The sequence below is a fragment of the Diceros bicornis genome, chromosome 12 (assembly GCF_020826845.1).
Source record: "Diceros bicornis minor isolate mBicDic1 chromosome 12, mDicBic1.mat.cur, whole genome shotgun sequence".
Taxonomy (NCBI): Eukaryota; Metazoa; Chordata; class Mammalia; order Perissodactyla; family Rhinocerotidae; genus Diceros; species Diceros bicornis.
The window spans coordinates 18674370-18695519 of NC_080751.1; the positions used below are offsets into that span (position 1 = coordinate 18674370).

The following is a 21150-nucleotide window of genomic DNA, read 5'->3' on the forward strand; positions in this document are numbered from 1 at the left end:
CTGTTAGCCCTAAAGTATCTGTATTGATTAAATTCTGGGGCATAACGTACCATTGTCCCTTCTGGGAAGGAAGGGGATTCCACCCCAGGGAGGCTTCTTGTGGCAGCAAGCAAAGGAAACAGGGAGGATGTAGGAAAGAATGACAAAAACAAATAGCTAGAAATAGGTGTTATATCACAATCCATGAAATGTCATTCGGCTATTAAAATAATAATGAAGGGGCTGGCCGGCGTAGCGGTTAAGTGTGCGTGCTCCCATGCTGGCAGCCCGGGGTTTAGATCCTGGGCGCGCATCGATGCACCGCTTATCAGGCCATGCTGTGGCGGCGTCCCATATAAAGTAGAGGAAGATGGGCACAGATGTTAGCCCAGGGCCAGTCTTCCTCAGCAAAAAGAGGAGGATTGGCACGGATGTTAGCTCAGGGCTGATCTTCCTCACAAAAAAAATAAATAAAATAAAATAATATAAAACAAAATAAAATAATAATGAAGATGATAAATGTCCAAAATATTAAAATGCAATACAATGGAATACTAATCACCAATAAGGAGTGGAGGAACAAGCTGCTGACACTTACAGCAACATGGATGGATTGCAAAAAATATAATGCTCAGCACTGGAAGCCAGACACAAAAGAGTACATGCTCTATGATTCCGTTTACAGGATGTTCTGGAACAGGCAAAACTAATCTATGGGATAATCAGAACAGTGGTTACGTTTCTGGCATGGAGTTGGGAGCAGGGTGGGGACTGACCCGGAAGGGACATGAAGGAACTTCCTGGAGAGATAAAATGTTCTATTTTGATAAAAGAGTACATATATTTGTCAAAACTCATTAACCTTAAGAGTTGTGCATTTCACTATATGTTAATTAAACCTCTAGAAAAAATTTTTTTAATACTTGAATATAATGGCTTTTAAAACATGTTTTTCTGGGCCAGCCCGGTGGCTCAGCGGTTAAATGCGCGCACTCCGCTACTGGTGGCCCAGGTTCAGATCCTGGGCGCGCACCGATGCACCGCTTCTCCGGCCATGCTGAGGCCGCGTCCCACATACAGCAACTAGAAGGATGTGCAACTATGACATATAACTATCTACTGGGGCTTTGGGGAAGAAAAAAAGGAGGAGGATTGGCAATAGATGTTAGTGCAGAGCTGGTCTTCCTCAGCAAAAAAAAGAGGAGGATTAGCACGGATGTTAGCTCAGGGCTGACCTCCCTCACGAAAAAAAACAAAAAAAGAACATGTTTTTCTTTTAGAGATGTATCATATGGTCATTGTAGAGATTTGGAAATTTAAAAAAAAGAAGAATTAAGAAGAAAATTAAAACACTCATAACTCTACTTTCTAATCTAAATAATTTTAATATGCTATAAGAAGTAATATACACATGTTAGCATAGCAAAGATTAGAGTGAATATATACTTAACTGTTATGTGCTTATTATTACTACCGTTTAAAAACCATTATACATATGAATAGGGTCTAAAATAAAATGATGGAAAATATTTGGGAATGACAATATTGTGACTATTGTTTATTTTTCTTTTCCTTTAAAAATGTCCTTTACCTGTCCAATAAATAACACTCACGATGGAAAAACAGATTCTAGGATGAAAGACAAGAATGACTGAGCTAATTTTCCTCGAGTGGAAAGCACACTAAAGAGGGTCACTTGGTTATAGTCTTCAATGTCAGAGGGCTGTGATCTTGTTGAGGACAGGAAGACTGTCCCATTAATTCTGAGTCCCCAGAGCCAAGTACCACATCTGGCACAAGGTAGGGGCATCATAAACATTTCTAAATAAATGTTCTCCATGTCCGCGGAGAATCAATCAAGAAGAAATCGATTTTAAATTAAAGCATAAGAAGATTCCGAGCAGACATGAGTGAGACTTCGACTATCAGGGATGATGAAGAAAATTCTAGAATGTCTAATATAAAAAAATTCTAAGAGTATACTACTATTTGTTCAGGATGGTTTACACATCCATCTTCCTAAAGGAAGGCATGTAGAACTGGTGGGATCCTTAGCTCCTCTCCAGGGATAAAATTCTACTTCCATTATTTCTTCCCAGAAGACCAGGGATCAGAATCACCTGCCTATTCAGAAACCTTATTTGGGTGGGAGGAGAACAGATGGCCAGCCTCAGGTAGAGCCAGGTTTGCAGCTCAGAGGTTCAGCTTCCACATCAGAATTTTATGGAACTCGCAAAGGGATCCAATTCCCTGCCAGTCTCAAAGATCAGATATCCAAGCTCTGAGGAGTCCAGTCACAGCCAGAAGCAGGAGGCAGATGACAAGCCCATATGGCTAAGAAACACCCTTCTTGATGAGCCTGAAATGATGGGGTTACACCAAAAAGTGGACGGCAGTCATCTGGTGGTACAATCTGCAGGATTTTTAGTTTTTCCTTTTTATTTGCCTAACTTTTCTACCATGAGCATTAAGTGCTTCTGCAGCAAGAAAACTATAACTTGTTTCTATATCTCAAGCTGTCAGAAGAATTCAAAGGAATCTCTTTTTGAATTAATTTTCAGAGTCAAGTTACTCACCACCCCTGAAAGAAACTAAATTGGTGTTTAAAAAAAAACCTGCCTTTTCATTTCCTCCTCCCTCCCCTTTGTGGAGCGAATAACCCTTTGTATAAGCCAAGGTTCCCTGAGTACACATCCTGTACCTATCTGTGGCTGGTACCAGGTAGGGTGAGGCGCTTCCCCACTTACCATGGCCATGACTCTCTGTCGGGATCAGAGTTCAGTCACCGAGGTAGAAGCTCCTCTGTGAGAAAAGCAGAGGGAAAATTACTGTGATCAGGGAGTGTCATTAAAATCATTAATCGGGATAACTTGTAGTTTGCATGAAGTGAAGCCATAGGGAAATAGCACCCAATTTCATCAAAAGGCCAGCTACTGATTAGCCAAAGATACAAGGGCCAGGCTAATAATTAAAGAGAAACTGTTCAAACAGGCAAGTTTATTACATCAGCAAAATATGTGCTTTCCTACCTGCTCTTCTGTTTGGAGATCCACATTACAGAAATGATTCCTATTGTTTTGTTAGGGAGAAGTACATACTTGTCCTCAAGCTAAACCTAGATTCTGAACTGTATGGTCCAGTGGATCAGAAGAGGTGCCTCCTTGGAGAGAAGAGATAATCCAACTGCATCAGGGGACAGTACTGCCCTCCAGCCTGCATGCTGTGTGCGCATGTGATAACAGGCCAGGGGCCCGTTATGACCACTTGCACTGCCACCACTTCAGGACTTAAAGGTGCTTCTTCCCTTTAAGCTGTAGCCTTACAGACTCAGCTTTGTCCTTAGCTCTCTTTAGCATCCCCTCCTTTATCAAGAAGACTTGAATCATCACACCTTTATTCAGTCATTCAGAATGCAAGAAATGTCTTTACTGTAGGCTAGGACGCTTGGGGGATTCTCATGACATATAGGCAGGGCTCTAAGGGGCAGGCCAACTGGCTTCTCATTTCCATGTCTAAGTCCTGTGGAAAAGGCTCCTTTCCTAGGCATTTAGTTAGATCCTTGATACTCAAAGAATCGTCCTCGAACTAGAAGCATGGGCATCATCTGGAAGCTTGTTAAAAATGCAGAATCTCGGGCCCTACCTCAGACCTAGAATCTGCATTTTAACAAGATTCTCCAAATATCTGTCTGCATAGTAGTTTGAGAAGCACTAGTCTAGACAATTCTCCCAAGCAGCACTTTTCAATTATTACCCCCAGAAATAACTAAGTCCTTCTTAACCCACTTTATTACTGATTAGGTCATGTCTGGTCACATTCAGTTTTCATCTTCCAACTTTCCTTAGGCTCCATTCTTCCCTGTTTCCCACCACTCACTGCAGACAAACCTCATGTTACACAGAGAGTCAATCCCTTCCTAAGGGGAAATGTCAACTAGTTCTGGGGCACAGCCTGAGCAAACATGCAGAGGGGGGAATGAGCACTGGCTTCAGGGACAATGAGGAGATGCCACTGCTGCAGCAGGGGGCTTGTTCCGGGGAAGGCTCAGAGATAAGGCTGGAAAAGCAGTTAGGGAGCTGATTAGTAAGGGCCTTGAATGCCCTAGTGAGGAGTCTGACATTACACTGTCGGTAATGGGAAAACAGTGGAAAGTTTTTGGTTCTCGCAGAGAAATGATATAATAAAAGACATGCTTTAGCAAGTTACTATACTATAGGGTAGATTGGAGTGAGAGAGAAGGAGTCAGGAAGGCTTAAGATACTACTACAGGAACAGACCGGCCGAGGCTAAGACCTGGGCACGGTGTGGCACCTGGAACAGGATATACTCAAGAGATATTTGGAAGGAAGACTTGATTGGATTTAGTGGCTCATGGACTATATGGATTTACTCATTCAATCACCAAATATTCATAAAGCACCTCTATATTCCAGGCACTGTTTTAGTTGATAGAGATAATACAGTGAATAAGACAAAGAACCTGCCTTCAAGAAGCTTACAGTCTACCAGGAAAGATAGACAACAAATAAACAAATGAATAAATAAGAGTTTCAGATACCAGTAAGATGAAAATACAACAGGAATGGGGATCAGTAAACTACAGCTCATGGGCCAAATTCTGTTTTTGTACGGACTACAAGCTAAGAATGGTTTTTACATATTCAATGGTTGACAAAAAATCAAAAGAATAATATTTCATGACACATGAACATTACATAAAATTCAAATTTCAGTGTCCATAAATAAAGACTTATTGGTGCACAGCCATACCCACTGGTTTACATATTGTCTATGGCTGCTTTCATGCTACAATGGCAGCACTGAGGAGTTGGGACAGAGCTTGTGTGGTTCACAAAGCTGAAAATATTTAATATCTGGCTCTTCACAGAAAAAGTTTGTCGACCCCTCGTACAGAGATGACATGATCAGGTTACTGGGAAGGAGCTGGCCTGCGCAGGGTGATCAGGGAAGTCATCTCCAAAGAATCTTAGCTCAGACATGAATGAAAAGGAGCTGGCCATTCACAGTTCTGGAGGAGAACAGTTTCAGGCAGAGGGAGCAGTTAGTGCAAAGGCCCTGAGGCAGGAAGAAACTTACTGTGTTTGAGGGATGGACAAAAGCACCAAGAGCAAGGGCTAGAGTGGCATGAGATTGGGCTGGAGTAGGGCCAGGACCATCTGTGGGGCAGGAAGGGGTGCCCCTTTCTCATTTGCACAGAACATGCTAAGGGAAGCCATGAGCAAGGCTGCTTGAGACTGTCATTGGCCTTAGCCACTCCTTCATCTGGAGGCCGTGGTTCACATCATATGAATTATCAAAATGCATGCATATCCCTCATTAAGTATAACTGATATGTGAATTGGATTGAGTTGCTGCTGATTGGTTGACAGTCTGGCAGACACAGCTTTTAGGAGCAAGGGCCCTTCCTTTGCTTCCATATAGTTTTGGAATAAATGACAATGAGTGAGGAGGCAGAGAAGGGGGACATCTCTCAAAAAGCCAGCCTTTAATATGAACACTCCCAGTCCTTTTTACTACAGCAAGAAGTGGAAAGACCCCTTGAGCAAAGCCTTCTGGAAATATTGAGAGTCATTATTCAACGAGTTAGAAATATTTTACTACAGGAAAAAAACGTATCATACTTGAACACAGGATGCTTTCAGCCACACAATTTATTTTGAAACTTGGACAGCACACAGCAGAAGTCCATTTATATAGAGACAGCTGCTGTATATTTATTACTTACTAGTACCAAACAAGCTTCTAAATAGATTATAGAAATGAAAGCAGAAAATGGTATTCCTTCTTTCTTTCACTAGACATCAGATAAAACATGTAAAGTTAACCCACACAAATGCTTCCTAGCACAGTGTTTGCCACCAAGTAAGGTCTCAACAACTCTTAGCAAGGATGGGGGGGGACCAGAGAGGAAGGGAAGGAATCGCATACACCCCTCCCCCAGTACAGAATCGCTGTGGGCCTCTTCTTAACTGCACAAAATGACCGGTCCCCAAAGGAGAAAGGCCCTTCTCCCCGAAGCTCCACCTGTGCAAGTCCTCCCACGCCTTCCACAGCCCTGCAAAGCCAACGATTCTTTACAGGACCCTTTTCCGCCTCAGCTTCCTTGATTCGTTCACTCTTTCTCTCTGAACGCCGGCTGACAACTCCGTAAACTGAACAATACAACAAAGTTCACAATGACTCAGACTTTGTGTTGGGTTTTACAAGCTCCTTTGCTGCTCACAAGTGGGGTAAAATAATTAGCAACCATGCCTCAGTTTTTATGTCTATAAAATGTAAACACACTCAGGTTTGGGCATGGCTCAAATAACCCTAAAAGCATCGGGACTCTTCAAGACGTAAAGATGAAGACTGAAATACGCTAGTGATGTCTAAAAGAATCTAAGGGTTATACAGTACGTGGGTGGGAAACTGCAGCTTCTTTATAATATCAGAACTCTGCAACTAGAGCTCATCATAGGGCTCCTGAAGATTTGAAGACATAGTGTCAGAGCAACTGAAAGACAGCTGGGAACTAAACATAAGGGATCTAGTGCAATAGAAGTTACATAAAGGATTAATAAGTTGTAAATAAGTTCAACCTATTTCAGATAAGATTACATAAATTTACAGAAATTTATGATGGATTCATAAAGAAAAATTAGGGATGTCAAGAACACATCCCTACTGTTTTCCAGTTGGATGTCCAGAAGGATAATTATTATACTATCCCACAAATTGTCCTATTGTATCACTGCCAGAAATTGGCAAGCCAGGTGCTGACTCAAGTATAAAGTTTCTCATGTCCTTATGGCAGACTGCAGCTACGTGGAACAAGGAACACCAATTTCAAGTAATATTTCAGCATGCCATACATGGAGACAGCAATGTGGTGTACTCCTCCCCACTCACCCAGAATTTGGAAAGCATGCAAATTAGATTGTTCTTTGAGCATTAACTATTAAAATCAGCAAATAACCATCAAAACAAAGATATGCAAACTCATTTCAGAGAGAAAGAACAGCTCCTGAGCTGAGCCAGCTTGCTGAAAGGTATCAGCATATTTAAAGAAAAACTGTGTCCATCAGCAATGTAAGCTCCACATAAAACCCTCAGAGAAGCTTACTTTGAAATGGTCATCAAAGCCCTGTCCTAAGGAAAGTGTGGCTCAGCCCCAGGATCCAATGGTCCAGGGTCAGATATTTCCCCACTGTGAAGATGAGTTTTATCCATCTGAAACCCTTTGTTCTGATTCCCTGGTTGCCAAGCAACCTCTGGACTAGAATTTGGCTTCCCACACAGACATGTCTACAAAGTACAGGAGCATGAGCATTTTTGTCTAAGTAACAATTATATTTCTCAATGTAAATAAATAAATTAGCAGTGTGTGTGTTTGCATGTGAGTGTGTGCGTGTGCATGTGTGTGGTGAGCCTATAAACATAAACCCGTCCCTGAGAGTTGAACCCCTTCTTGGTGTGCTAATGAATATGATTTCTCTGGTCCTGCTGGATGTGGCACCATGATGAATTCACCCTGGTACCAGATGCTCTCCCTGAGACCCCAACTTAGCTTGGTGGCCTCCATTCAGATTCATAACATTGACCCACATCCCACATCCCAGGACAGGCAATGTGAACTTTTGTTACAAAGGGATTTGCTGTCCTTGCAGCACATTCTTACTGAATCTCTGTCTTCCCCAAAGATCACATGTCAGTGAGTCATTCACCATTTGTCTTTGGTATATGGTTTCATTTTACATCCCACAGGATGACAAATTTAAACTTTGTCTGTGGATCTGTGGAGGGTGTGCCTGGGCCCCACTCAAGACTAAAAGCTTTCAAAACTCCCTATGAAGTAGGAAAATGAAAGCAAGTCTTTTTCCTTGGAACTTAGATCCTTCTAAAGGTAAAGGAAGTTTTGTTGCAATGATGGAGCTTGAGTCTGGAGAAATAAGCATTTTCAAACATTTAATCAAAGGCAAAGTGTGTAAGCTAAATGAATGGAGACAAATTTGGAAACCTGCCTGCTAAACATCTTAAGGAAGAATCTATTCCAACCCAGCACCTGGCAGGTAACTTACTGACACCTGGCAGGTAACTTACTGACAGTCTTTTGTCCAAATTTTAGCTACTTATTCACAGCATTGGGGAGACAATAATAATAGTAATTCCAATCCACAAATAATAGAAAAGATGTATTTTATATATAATTTAAAACAGCCTCACTCCTTCTCTACCATTTCCACATCATGCCAAGATCTATTATTGTTTTTACTCTACTCCAACAATTCCTTTGTCCAAAAGGCAGGTGGAAGGAGGGAAGGAACATTTACTAAATACTCCTCTACATCCTCCTAATTCATCTACCCAAAAACCTTTGGAGTCACAATTATCATCTCCACTTTACAAACCAGCTGGATGATATAATAAGGAAAGCTGGCTATGGTGAGTTCTATATTAAGAGATAAAATTAGAAAAATGAAGACTGCCGAGGTGGCCTAAATGACGGTTGAGAGAGCTGGTTGGGACCTGCACTCTTAGTTCAATACTTGTCTTGCTAAATGTCTTTCTACTTCACATAATACCTCAGTTTCCCCAGGTACAAGCTTCGAGCAGAGTACAAATCAAAGCATATTCTAATAAAATTTATAAATGTGTAGCTACCCTACCTTGTTTCTCTGGGTACTGTACTTGGCTTGCATAGTACAGTGCTTCAGATTTTCCTAAGTGATTTTCTTTTGTTATCTGAGTGACTTCTAGTGCCACCTGTGGACTGGAGACCTTTGGAATTCTGGCTGGTTGGTTTTTCATTGCTGGTGGTATTTTTTTTTTTTTTTTTAACTATTCTGCCTTTTAATTGCAGACAAGCTGTTTGGATTCCCCTCCTCTCAGGTCAGTGACCATAGAAACAAGGAGTTGATGTACTGGTAACACTGATTATTGCTCACAGTCATGGGACTGTTATGACAGTTTCACCGATGTTTCAGGCACATTCATTCATTCATCCATTCAATAAACATCTGAATGCCTGTCCCACACCAGGTACCATTCTAGGTACTAAAAGGCACAATTTAAATTTCTACCTATATACCCTTCATACAGAAAATTATCCCTTATGCCTTGTCTGTTCAAGAGTAACTTATGAAAAAAAGTCCTGGAAGCTGTTGCCAATGAGGCTGTTGAACTTCCTTCCCATTGCAAGGACTCGCTACAACCTTCCTGAATGGTCCTCTCCCAGCATTTAGTCATCCTCCCTCTGGTCATGGGGCTCACTCCTCCATGGGGCAGGCTCTGTCACTGCTCAGGAAAGCTGGCCTTGTATTCCTTGTTCTGTGCACTGGAACTAGAGGGACTTTATTTTTAAATAAATATTTATTGACCACTTAGTTATATGAGTGCCTAGCTGGTTTTATCAATACTGTATCATTTTCCCTCTCATTGTCCAATGAACTGGGCATGATAACTCAGGTTTTAGAAAAGTTAAGTGCAGCGCCCAAGGTCACTCATGTAGCAGGTGGTAGGAGCTATGTTTTCACAGGTCTGTCTGACTCTGGAGACCTTTGTATCATACAGAAGGGGAGGAAGACTATCCTCGACCCACTCTGGGTCCTTTCTGGCTGGCTACACATTAAAATGACATGAGACCGAATAGCAGGAGAAAATCAAACACAGCTTTATAACATGTACACATGGGAGAAACCAGGGAAACTGAGTTTCTAAACAAATGGCAGAAGTTTTCACCTTAAATAGCATATTCAGGTAGCCAAAGGAGGATGTTGGGGTGGGGGAGTCAGCTATGGGAGGTTACCAGAAAGCAGAGTAATCAAGAGTATGCAGATTTAAGTCCTTGCCTTCCGCACCAATAAGAGTTTCTAGAGATAAGGTCACCCCCCCTTCTTCCTGGTACAGAGAGGGAGATACATTTACAAATGGAGATTTCCCTTAAACAGAACTTTGATGAGAATGGGCTTACCAAGGACCCTCCCAGTCTATCAATAATATAACCTAGGTAAAAAGACACATTGTGAGGTGGCCAATTCTGATCTCCCACAATAGCAATGCCAAATGCATGTATATGTACATGTGTGTATAATTATGTATAAAGGCAGGTGACAATACTAGAAGCTTTTAGAGTAATATTGGAATAAAAACTCTAAATTGTCACACCTTTTTGCTGAGCTAAACAGTTTCTTGTTCTTCATATCTTTAACAAGCTGGATGCAAAATAAAACAACAACAACAAAAATACTCCTCTCCCAGACTTACCTGGTGGAAACTGGACCACACTTTGACTGGCAGACAGCTCCCCAGTGAAAGTGTTGACTACAAGGCTGTTGGTTATTTGAAGAGAGAGCACATTTCTAACCCCACACACTCCTGCCCTAGTTCAGCCATCCAGCCTTTCTGGTGGGAGAGCAATGCAAATGGCTCCATGATAACAGCAGACATATGGCTGGAATGGAGCAGACATATGGTCAGAATCGTGCCATTTCCAGCTGAGAGAGACATAAAGATTCCATGCAGGCACACTCTGTGCTCACCCCACTCCCTATAACAGGGCCCAGGATCCTGAGCTCAGTGCAGGAGGGAGGTCACGGCTGATCCAACCACAATATAAAACTGCCCAAAGTGCAGCCCGCTTCAGAGAGGGACTGACACATCACACCCTTGGGGTAGTCTGAATCCAGTGTCAAAGGAGGTTAGAAATAATGACCCCATTTGGTTATGTTTATCCTAGTGCCAGCAATATTAGAACTATCCAGTGTACACCAGTAGAGAGAGAGAAGGAATGCCAGAAATAGCTCTTCTAGCTTACGCTAAGAACAGAAAACATTATGGGCTTTCATTCAAAGCCTAAGATGGATTTGGTACAGCTATGACATGTTTTCTCAAGCCCTAGATGGCAGTTACTTATGCTATTAGAGGCAGTGTCTCTCTAGATTTTAAAATACAACTATTCTTTTGATCTCCCAGAGTTGATTTCCCCTATTTCAGATCAAAATGTCAAGCAAACTACAGGCGAGAGAGCAATTCCAAGACTGAGATATAAGGAAGCAGCCCTGTCTACAGGTAAGTGGTGGGTCCACTTTCTGGGAAATGTGCGTGGTAATAACCTCTTGGGTTCTCTTGTCTGACCTGAGGTCTGGCAGGTGCTGGCATCATTGGCAGCACAGGGTCACACTAGGACATGAAAATCATGCCATCCTTCTGAGGAGAAACAGCAACCAGAAGGTCCGAATCTGAGGGTGGTAGGGCCAACTTCACAGCCTAGTTGCTAATTTTACCTGATGGCCATTCAGACAGGCAGGAACTCCTCCTTCCTTTGACCCATCCTTCCTTCCACACCACCCTTCCTCCATAACAAAGCAGCTGAAGCCCAGAACCCAATCACTGGGTTTGTAACTCTCCTACACATTCTTCCTAGCTGCATGATGTGGGGCAAGTTACAATCTCTCTGCACTTCAGCTTCTTCATTGGTAACATGGAATTAGTAACAATGGTTAAAGGGTTCTTGCAAATATTAATCAAGTTATTACATCACATGAAGTACTTAGAATGGTGCACACATTATGTACTCAACAAATGTTAGCTATTCCTTTTATTACTATTCTCTCCAAGTAACCTGTATCCGCCACATCCACATATTCTAGCAGTACCTGTTCAGTGAGCTGTTTAAGGTGTGGGTTACCAACTTTACCCACATTAAAAACATCTGTGGTATACAGAGTTCAGGCTTTCACATCTACATACATGTCAAACCAGATTTCCCTTATGATTCTTTTGGCCTCCAAGTCAATGAGGTCTTTTATGTGTCTGTCCTCTGACAAGAACATTGTCCTCACATTGTCTGAAGTCTGCGACAGCACCTTCCCTGGACTCTGCTCACCAGATTCCTACCCTAGGCCCCCACCTTCCTGCTTCTAAGCAGTGCCTTACACATAGTGGGACTACAAGACATGCTTGCTGACTTTAACTGAACTGGCTGCTCCCGCAGCCGGAGAACCGATACTAATTGCCTTGGTTCCTTGGACTTCCTGAAGGCCCGGTCTCCAAGAAGGGCCCCCTCCCCCTCAGCCCTCCCCAGAGTCTCCTCCTCTCACCTGGTTTCTGAGCCCCATAGTTCTCTCTAAACAAACATTAGCACGGTTTCAACTACTCCAGTCACATTGGGGTTTATTTTCCACCCACACAGGAGAATACATTCTCTACCTTCAAGTAGGCAGGGATTTCCTAGATAGGACACAAAAAAACACTAGCCATAAAAGACAATATTGATAAATAAGATTTCATCAAAATTTAAAAAGGCCTGTTCAACAAAAGACACCATTAAGAAAATGAACAGAAAAGCCATAGACTGAAAAAGAATATTCACAGCACATATATCTGACAAAGGACTTGAATCTGGAATATAGAAAGAACTAAAAATCAAAACGGTGTAATTTTTAGAGGATAAACAATGCCATTTTTTTTTTTTTTTTTGTGAGGAGATCAGCCCTGTGCTAACATCCGCCAATCCTCCTCTTTTTTTGCTGAGGAAGACGGCCCTGGGCTAACATCTGTGCCCATCTTCCTCCACTTTATATGGGACGCCGCCACAGCATGGCTTGCCAAGCAGTGCGTTGGTGCGCGCCCGGGATCCGAACCAGCGAACCCCGGGCCGCCGCAGCGGAGCGCGCGCACTTAACCGCTTGCGCCACCGGGCCGGCCCCAAACAATGCCATTTTTAAAAAAAGGCAAAGACGAACAGACACTTCACAGAAGAAGAAATGTGAATGACCAATTAAGCACATGAAAAAGTGCTCACTATTGCTTACGCAGAAAACACAAATTAAAACCACAATGACGCACCATTTCACACACACTAAAATGGTTAAAATGAAAAAAACAAAAACCCTGACACCACTAAATACGGAAGAGGATGCAGAGCAACTAGACCTTTCAAGCATTACATGTGGACTTTAGAGAACTATTTGGCTGTTTCTAATAAAATTAAACATACATCTACCCTTTGACCCAGCAATTCTATCTCTAGATATTTACCCAAGATAAGAGAAAACCCATGTCCACAAAAATACTTGGACAAGACTGTTCACATGAGCCTTATTCACAACAGCTCCAAACTGGAAAGAAATGTCCACCAACAGATAAATGGACAAACAAATCAGAGTATATTCATGCAATGGACTACTATTCTGCAATAACAAAGGAACAAACTACTGATACATGGATGAATATCAAAAACATTCTCAGTGAATGAAGCCGAACAAAATATTTATATGAATTTATATGAAATTTTGAACAAGCAAGGCTAATGTATAGTGCTAGAAAGCACAAAAGTGCTTGCATGGGGCCAGTGTTTGGAGGTAGCAGTGAGGCAGAGGGGATACTAACTACAGAGGAGCAGGAGGGAGGAACTTTATGGGGTGATGGAAATGTTCCTTATCTTGATTGGGGTAGTGGTACCCAGATGTATACATTTGTCAAAACTCATTGAACTTACCTCACACTCATTAGGATGGCTACTATAAACACACACACAGAAAATAACAAGTGTTGGTGAAGATGTGGAGAAACTGGAACGCTTGTGTCCTGCTGGTGGGAATATAAAATGGCACAGCCACTATGGAAAACATTATGGTGGTTCCTCAAAAAATTAAAAATAGAATAAATATTGTATGAGTCAGCAATTCCACTTCTGGGTATATATTCGAAAGATATACAAGGTTGCACTGTGTTCCCTGATCCATTTTCAGAGTTACTTTAGAATCAAAGGCCCTCATGGAAATGTGAAAAGTCACTTAATTCCACATTCCTCCTTCAGAAACACCATAGGTAAACTATTCCAGGCAAGTGAGAATCTAATACAGGAACTCCAACTAGGTGATCACCCAGGAACCCCAACTAGTTGATCACAAGCTACTGGTGTTGATCTCCAGTTCTTGTCTGTTCTAGTACCAGGTATTCTCATATGTCCAACTGCCCTTGGGTCACTCCTGGCCTCTCCTTATGAATCACAAACTAAAAGCTGCCATATCCCGAGACTCAAATTCCAAGGTTGACCAGTACTCTTCATATCTTCTCTTGTCTCAGCAATCATAAGTCTTAGGGATAAAACAAGAGGAGCATCTCATCAGAAAAAAGAACTCTAAATCTAGCATCTGGTCTCTCTTGTATAGCCTTTCCCAGAGAAACTAAAATCCACTCTATCTTTCTTTACAAAATCCTTGTGATGCGGGAAGGGAATAGACAGACTGGACCCAAGTGAGAAACTAAAGTACAGGAGGGAAGGGATTTGCAGTGAGTCAGTGAGAGAGCCAGACATGTGGCAGGGCTTCCTGTTGTTTTATTTGCCTGTAGGTAGGAAAACAGGTATTATGCAGCCCAGTCCTTTCCTTACCAACACCACCACCTGTGTTTGCCCACGAGGGAAAAAACTCTCCTCCTAGATGAACAGGAAAAGCAGCTGAGTTTTCCTCCATAGATTTACACTGGTTTCAACTTTGGAGATCTGGAAGCGAGCAAAGAATAAACACTGCTCTCTTAAATGTCATATTTTATTCTGACACCTCCCACGCCCTGCAAATATGCGAGTTCTAGATCTGTGGGCAACTCCCCCTCCCCCTGGATCAGCCACACCCTCCGTGGGCCAGGGCAGGGCTCTATTTCCAAATCTTTCCAGAATTCTGGCATAAGAATACAAAAAACAGAACTGTTAAAATTCTTCCACAGTGAATTTCTGATTCACATAGGGAACTTGCTATTTCTGATGAAGCCTCTCCCACCTTTTAATGAAAAACCTCATGAAGGCATGGGGAGGCAAAGGAAGAAACTCATGACAAAACCAAAAAGACTAAGACTGACATGAGATAATGGCAGTAGCTGAGAGGAACTGAAACTAACTTAAGGCAGATAGAATGTGTGTGTGTGTGCGTGCGCGCATGCACGCGTGTGAGTGTGATAGTGGAGATATGGGTTATACCTCCCATCAGCTCTGTCTGATGTAGGGATCCATCCAGAAAACCCTAACCACCCACCTTAGTTGAGGATCTGTGAGATGGACCCATTACCGACCCTACTCACCCTCAAACTAGCCAAGAGGTGTTGAGGTGGAGACTGTGGTGGCAGAGTGGATGCAGGAAAAGATGACCAATGAGAAGAACCCTGGCAGAAATGCGTGCTGGGAAGTATATATACATATTTAGCTCAGAGAATCGGGCACTAGGGGTAGGAAAAGATGCCACCTTCGACAGGCAGGGGGGAACAAAGAGAAAACCAGTTAGAAACTGGGAATTGGACCAGGCACCGTACAACTTTCTCTCCTGCTTAAAGCTGATGCCTACACAACAAGGTGCACAGAGTGGGACTAAGGTATTCTGTTTACCGCGTCTTTTGACAGACACAATCTCTATACCCAAGCTGTACAATGTGGTTGTCACAAGCCACATGTGGTCACTGAGCAATTGAAATGTGGCTTGTGTGACCAAGAAACTAAACTTTTAATTTTGTTTAGTTTTAATTAAATTTAAATTTTAAAACTGAAGCAATATAAACTGTTTTTCCATAACACACAACTTTTAACATTTTGGTCCTGCTACATTTCACTTTCACCATTGCATCGTGGAGTGCACGTGTCAGGCGCGCTGCATCTTTTCTAGTACCACACCTAATCACATCACCAATCCAGTTGGTGTCAACAGATTTATTCACGATCAATGATATTTTCCATGCACTGATGCAACATTTTTAATGTGTTTATTTGAATATGTTTTACTGACAGCATGAGTTACAGCGGTATCTATGTAAATTGTAATTTGTCGTTAAATTTAAATACTTAATTATAACAAATTATTTTCTAGTTTGAAAAAATAATTACGGACACATTTTAAAATTTTAAATGAAGGCATGTTATTGATGTGGAATTATGTGGAGAGGCAGAAGCACTAAGACCGGCAAGTAAAGAAAAAGAGAGTGAACTGGCACGAGAGTTAGTGAATTAACACGGACAGGTGAAGTTTTAAAAGTGATATGCTTTTCATTTTAAAGTCAAATCAATTCTAAAAAAGATGAACCAGTTTTTTCAATGTGGATGCAAATATTAAAGGAAAATTATTTTTTGGTACTCAGTTCACATACTGGAAAACTTTTAAGTATGTCTGAAATACCTTGGGTATGTGAATCTATGTGAAAACTCCATTTTATGAAATCTAAATACAGATCAAGTATTTCTGATGAAAATTTAGCATTTGAATTCAGATGTTCTCAGTGTAAAATATACACCAGATTGTTAAGACTTAGTAGAAAAAGAAGACTGTAAAATATCTCACTAAAATTTTTTTATATCAATTACATGTTGAAATGATAATACTTTGGATCTATTGGGTAAAATAATCTATATTATTAAAGTTAACTTCTTCTGTCTCTTCTGACTTTTTAAAATGTCACTATTAGATTCACCCTTACATTTATGGCTCGCTTTATATTTCCATTGCATAGCACTGCTCTAGACATATTTCGCCTCGCTTAGTAATAATTAGATCTATTGTCCAGCACTTATTTTATTACATATCAGATAGTATTGTAAACACTTTACACAAATGACCAGATTAGCTCTCTTCAATCTCACAAAAAACTTGTTTATCTTCTTAGTGCTTCGTTTCCCAATTTGTTAAAAAAAAGAAACAAAACACAATATGGGCCTATAACAAAATGCTAGAGAACAAGGGAAAAGAAACAAAGCCTGGAATATTTAAAGGAAAAGCCTATCCCAGAAAATAATCCACTTAATTATTCAGAAGAAACATTCAGGGAACTCTTGGGCATCTTCAATATTTGGCAGAATAACAGCATTCTAAATAGAAGGAGAAAGATGACTAGCATAACAATATCAATTAATCCTTTGAGACTAAAGATTTTGGCTTAAATATTCCATACTCAGCACATCAACGCCAAGATTAATTTTCTATGATCACCCTTTCCTCCTTCTCTCTACTTAATCAAATGGAAAGAGATTTTAGATTTTTAAAACACACGTGTATTTAAGAGGGCTTACCAAATCATATCTAAATATCATTCTTTTCACTACTGTTTGGTTTCAACTAAAAAAAAAATTTTTTTTTTCTTCCATAAAAAGAGAATCCTCCAGCAGGAATCCTTCTAAAAGAAACGGAGACTATCTGCAGAGATCACAGAAAATTTAATATTAGCATCTCAGGAAATCACAAAAAAGATAAAACAGAAAATACTGGTTAGCTTTTTTAAAATAACATTTTTGAATTTTAAAGAAAATAAATGTACATGACATAAAATTTATTATTTGGTTTTATTTCTGTTTTAGCAACTCAGAATTTTATGGTGGTGGTGATGAAGCATGGACCTGGAGAGTTAGTGCTCATTTTTACCTACCACTCTCAACCTGGCCTTCCCTCCAGCTGTTACTAGCAAAATTGCCTGCTTGATCTGATAAACTTGTTTCCCAAACCCAGCAGAATGTGGGTAGAGGTAATATTTTCCATTGCAATGCTGAAAATTATGGATCTTTCCACCGCCTTTGAACAGAAAAGATTAACTTTCATAAAATTTTAGAGACTGTAAAGCCTTTAGCAATCGTCTATTCCCCCTTTCATTTTATTTTGTAAATTATTAAATCAACTGTAAGCACCAAAAGGACATTTTAAAACAATGTAACTTACCATCTACCTTGATTTTCTGTTTGTTCCAACCTTTGAGCACATTTGTAATCCCAGTATGTATATAATTTTGTGTTCTACTCTCTCCTCTTAATTTTCCATATTCTACACAATCACAGTATTTGTCATTTCACTAAATTTACACTCTTCCATCATATTGATATAATTTATTCAATGTCCCTACTATTGGTTGTTCAGATTTTTTATACCATGACTATAATCTTCATAATTAGCTTTGTAGATGTTTTATTCTTCTTTTGATCTATTGCTTGTGATATTTGATAATTATGAATTTTTCCATTTGTTCTCCAAATTTACAAGGATATCCAAAGCCCAGCCAGCCATAAACTTGTTTATTTATTTATTTGTAATTTAATATTTAAGTCTAATATTGAACCTTATTATTGGTTTAACTTGCTTTTTTAAAATTAGTAGTAGGAACATTGAATCCTTCTCTCTTTTTTTTCTACTTGTATCCCTCTTTGTGAATTATCTGTTTGCATTTTTTGCCCATTTTTAGGATCTTGGTGCTTTACTAATATATTTATAGAAATTATGCATATATAAAATTTAATATTTTATATCTAAAATTTTATTAAGTATTTTTCCAATTTAATATTCTCCTTTTGGTATAGTCAAAATTTGGAAGAAAAATTTTAAATCATACCTATCCAAGTTTTCCTTTGTACTCCTCCCTCTTACTCAATAGTCAGAAAAGTCTGTTTTTTGGTGAAAGGTTGATAATTGTTGAGTTGGGTGTTGAATAGGAACATGGGTGTTCATTTTGCTATTCTCTCACTTGGACACATGATGGAAAATGTTCATAATAAAAATGTTTTAAAAAAGTATCTCGGGCCAGCCCAGTGGCATAGCAGTTAAGTGCACGTGCTCTGCTTTAGCAGCCTGCAGTTCGCAGGTTCAGATCCCGGGCGCACAGTGATGCACCACTTGTCAAGCCATGCTGTGGCGGCATCCTATATAAAAAAATCGAGGAAGATGGGCACAGATGTTAGCCCAGGACCAATCTTCCTCAGCAAAAAGAGGAGGATTGGCATCAGATGTTAGCTCAGGGCTAATCTTCCTCACCAAAAAAAAAAAAAAAAAGTATCTCTTTCCCATTGCTAGAAAAATCACTTTATTTTACTTCTACTAGTTTTTCTCCCACCCCTTTCATGTTCCAGTTGAGGAAACTCTTGCTCAGGAGGATAAGTAACTCACTTAGCATATGACTCATCTTGTTTCCCACCCACTAAACTCAGCCACAACCTCTTCTTTTTCAGGCACAACAAAAACACCCAAAGGCAGGGCTGTTTGGAATGGGCTAGAATTCAATTAAAGAAAGTTTCATTGGAAGATTTCAAATAGCTAACACTTTATTCCTACAAACTTACTCCAATCCTGCCCCACCAATAAGGCATGGTAAGACCAGGGGTGTGCTGATGAACTTAACAAATGGGTCTCCGAGGAATGAAAACCCTGATCTGTAGCTATATCTTTGGTGTAAATATTTTTATCACGACCAGTTTCAAGTCACCAATGTGATGTTACTAAACTTAGTAGTTGGGAATAGGCAGGCAGTAGTACACCATTATATAGTATTTCCACCACACAGACATAATAGACATAAATAACCTCAAGAGCATATATAATAGTAAGAGGTAGCAAAATAATTAGAAAGTGATAAGTTGTTTTAAATATAACTTATTTATTTATTTACTCCTAAAATCATACAATTTAATTTTAAATAATGGCTATATTTACAATCAGCTCGCAAAACCACTGAAAATGTAACAGTCAGCTCTGATGAGCTGATATAAGAACACAAAGTATGCTCCAGCACACCACTGGAGACAGAACAGTAATGAAAACAGGATTTTTTTTAATTGTGGTAAAATACACATAACAAAATGTATCATTTTAACCATTTTTAAGTGTAACATTCAGTGGCATTAATTACATTCACCATGTCGCACAACCATCACCACTATCCATTCCCAGAACTTTTCCATCATCCCAAACAGAAACTCTGTACCCATTAAACAATAATTGCCCATTTCCTCCTCACCCCAACCCCTGATAACCATCATTCTACTTCCTGTCTCTATGAATTTGACTATTCTGGGTACCTCATATATGTGGAATCGTATAACATCTGTCCTTTTGTTTCTGGATTATTTCACTTAGCATAATGTTCTCAAGGTTCATCCATGTTTGAGCATATATCAGAACTTCATTCCTTTTTAAGGTGAAAGTGGGATTTTAAGACCAACATTTAGGGCCACCTTTGCTGCCCAGACAACCATGCTTGGTCTGGAGGGCGGGTGTGTGGATGTCACTATACCTTCTCACTTTTCAGGAATAAGCCTAGCCCAGATTCACGGAAGTACAGAAGACCCAGGAATCCTGTCCACTTAAAGCACAGCCCCAGTGGAGAGGCACCTTTAATAGGGAGCACAAAAGAACCTAGACAGGGTAGAATATGCCACGCTCATGATTACAATCTCACTATGTTTATCTTTTCAATAAATCCAGACCAGTGTTTCAACTTAAAAGAAGTTCACACAACTTAGTAGTTGTGCAAGTGTGGTCCCCTGACCAAGAGCATCATTATCAACTGGGAACTTGTTAAAAGGGCAAATTCTCCAGCCCAACCCCAGACCCCCAGAATCCAAAACTCAGAAGGTGGGGCCCAGTAACTTGCTTTTTAAGAAGCCCTCGGGGTGATTCTGATGCATTCTCAAATTTGAGAACCACTGCTCTACGATGATTCCAGATTCCAACTATTGATGCCAAAAAAGGCCCTCAAACCACCCCATGGGCATTTCATAAGTGTAGATTCTCATTCATAATCTTACATTAAGTATAAGGGAATGGAGGAAGAAAAAGGAGAAATTAGATTAACAGATGGGGGGAATCAGAACATTAACTTTTTAAAATATCTGCATAAATATGACTCAGGAAATGTGTTTGCCAAAGATTATTTAAACAGTAGAGCTCTCGAAGCCATCCACCGCAAACATGCATTACTCCCGGTGGGCCTGATCTATTATTCTAGGAAATCTGTGAAATTCCACATTCAACTCTCTTGCCACATGCGAGTGCTGGCGTAGGCTGTGAAGGAGAGCATTCAGCGCTGGAGATAAGAGGCTGGGAATCCAGACAGTGTCCGGGGCTATGGCTTCAAAGGGATCCTAATTAATACAGAGAGCAGAGCACCTAGCATGGTATCTGGGAACAGTTCTCAAACTTTAGTGTGCATAAAATTACCAGGGGAATGTTTAGAAATACAGATTTGGGGGATGCTAGGCTCCAGAGCTTGAGTCAGTAACTCCTGGGTGGGGCCCAGAGACTCTATTTAATCAAATTTCAATAAGCAGCCCCAGTTATTCTCCTCACACCCAGTTCCAGGCCCTGATTCTCATGCAGATAGTCCCTGCTTGAGAGCCCAGCTCCAAAACTGCCACTCACGGTGTGTGCAGGCACT

General features: G+C 40.5%; 1 protein-coding gene across 1 annotated transcript in view; it reads right to left on the bottom strand.

The window, feature by feature from the left end:
• The window catches only part of ANXA4 (annexin A4), a 63205-nt gene that overhangs the window by 33913 nt on the left and 8142 nt on the right, over positions 1 to 21150 (bottom strand). The window contains exon 2 of the mRNA XM_058551032.1: positions 2727 to 2781. Within this exon, the coding sequence (XP_058407015.1) occupies positions 2727 to 2735 (9 nt within the window). The 5' untranslated portion in view covers positions 2736 to 2781. The remainder of the gene's footprint in view (positions 1 to 2726; positions 2782 to 21150) is intronic.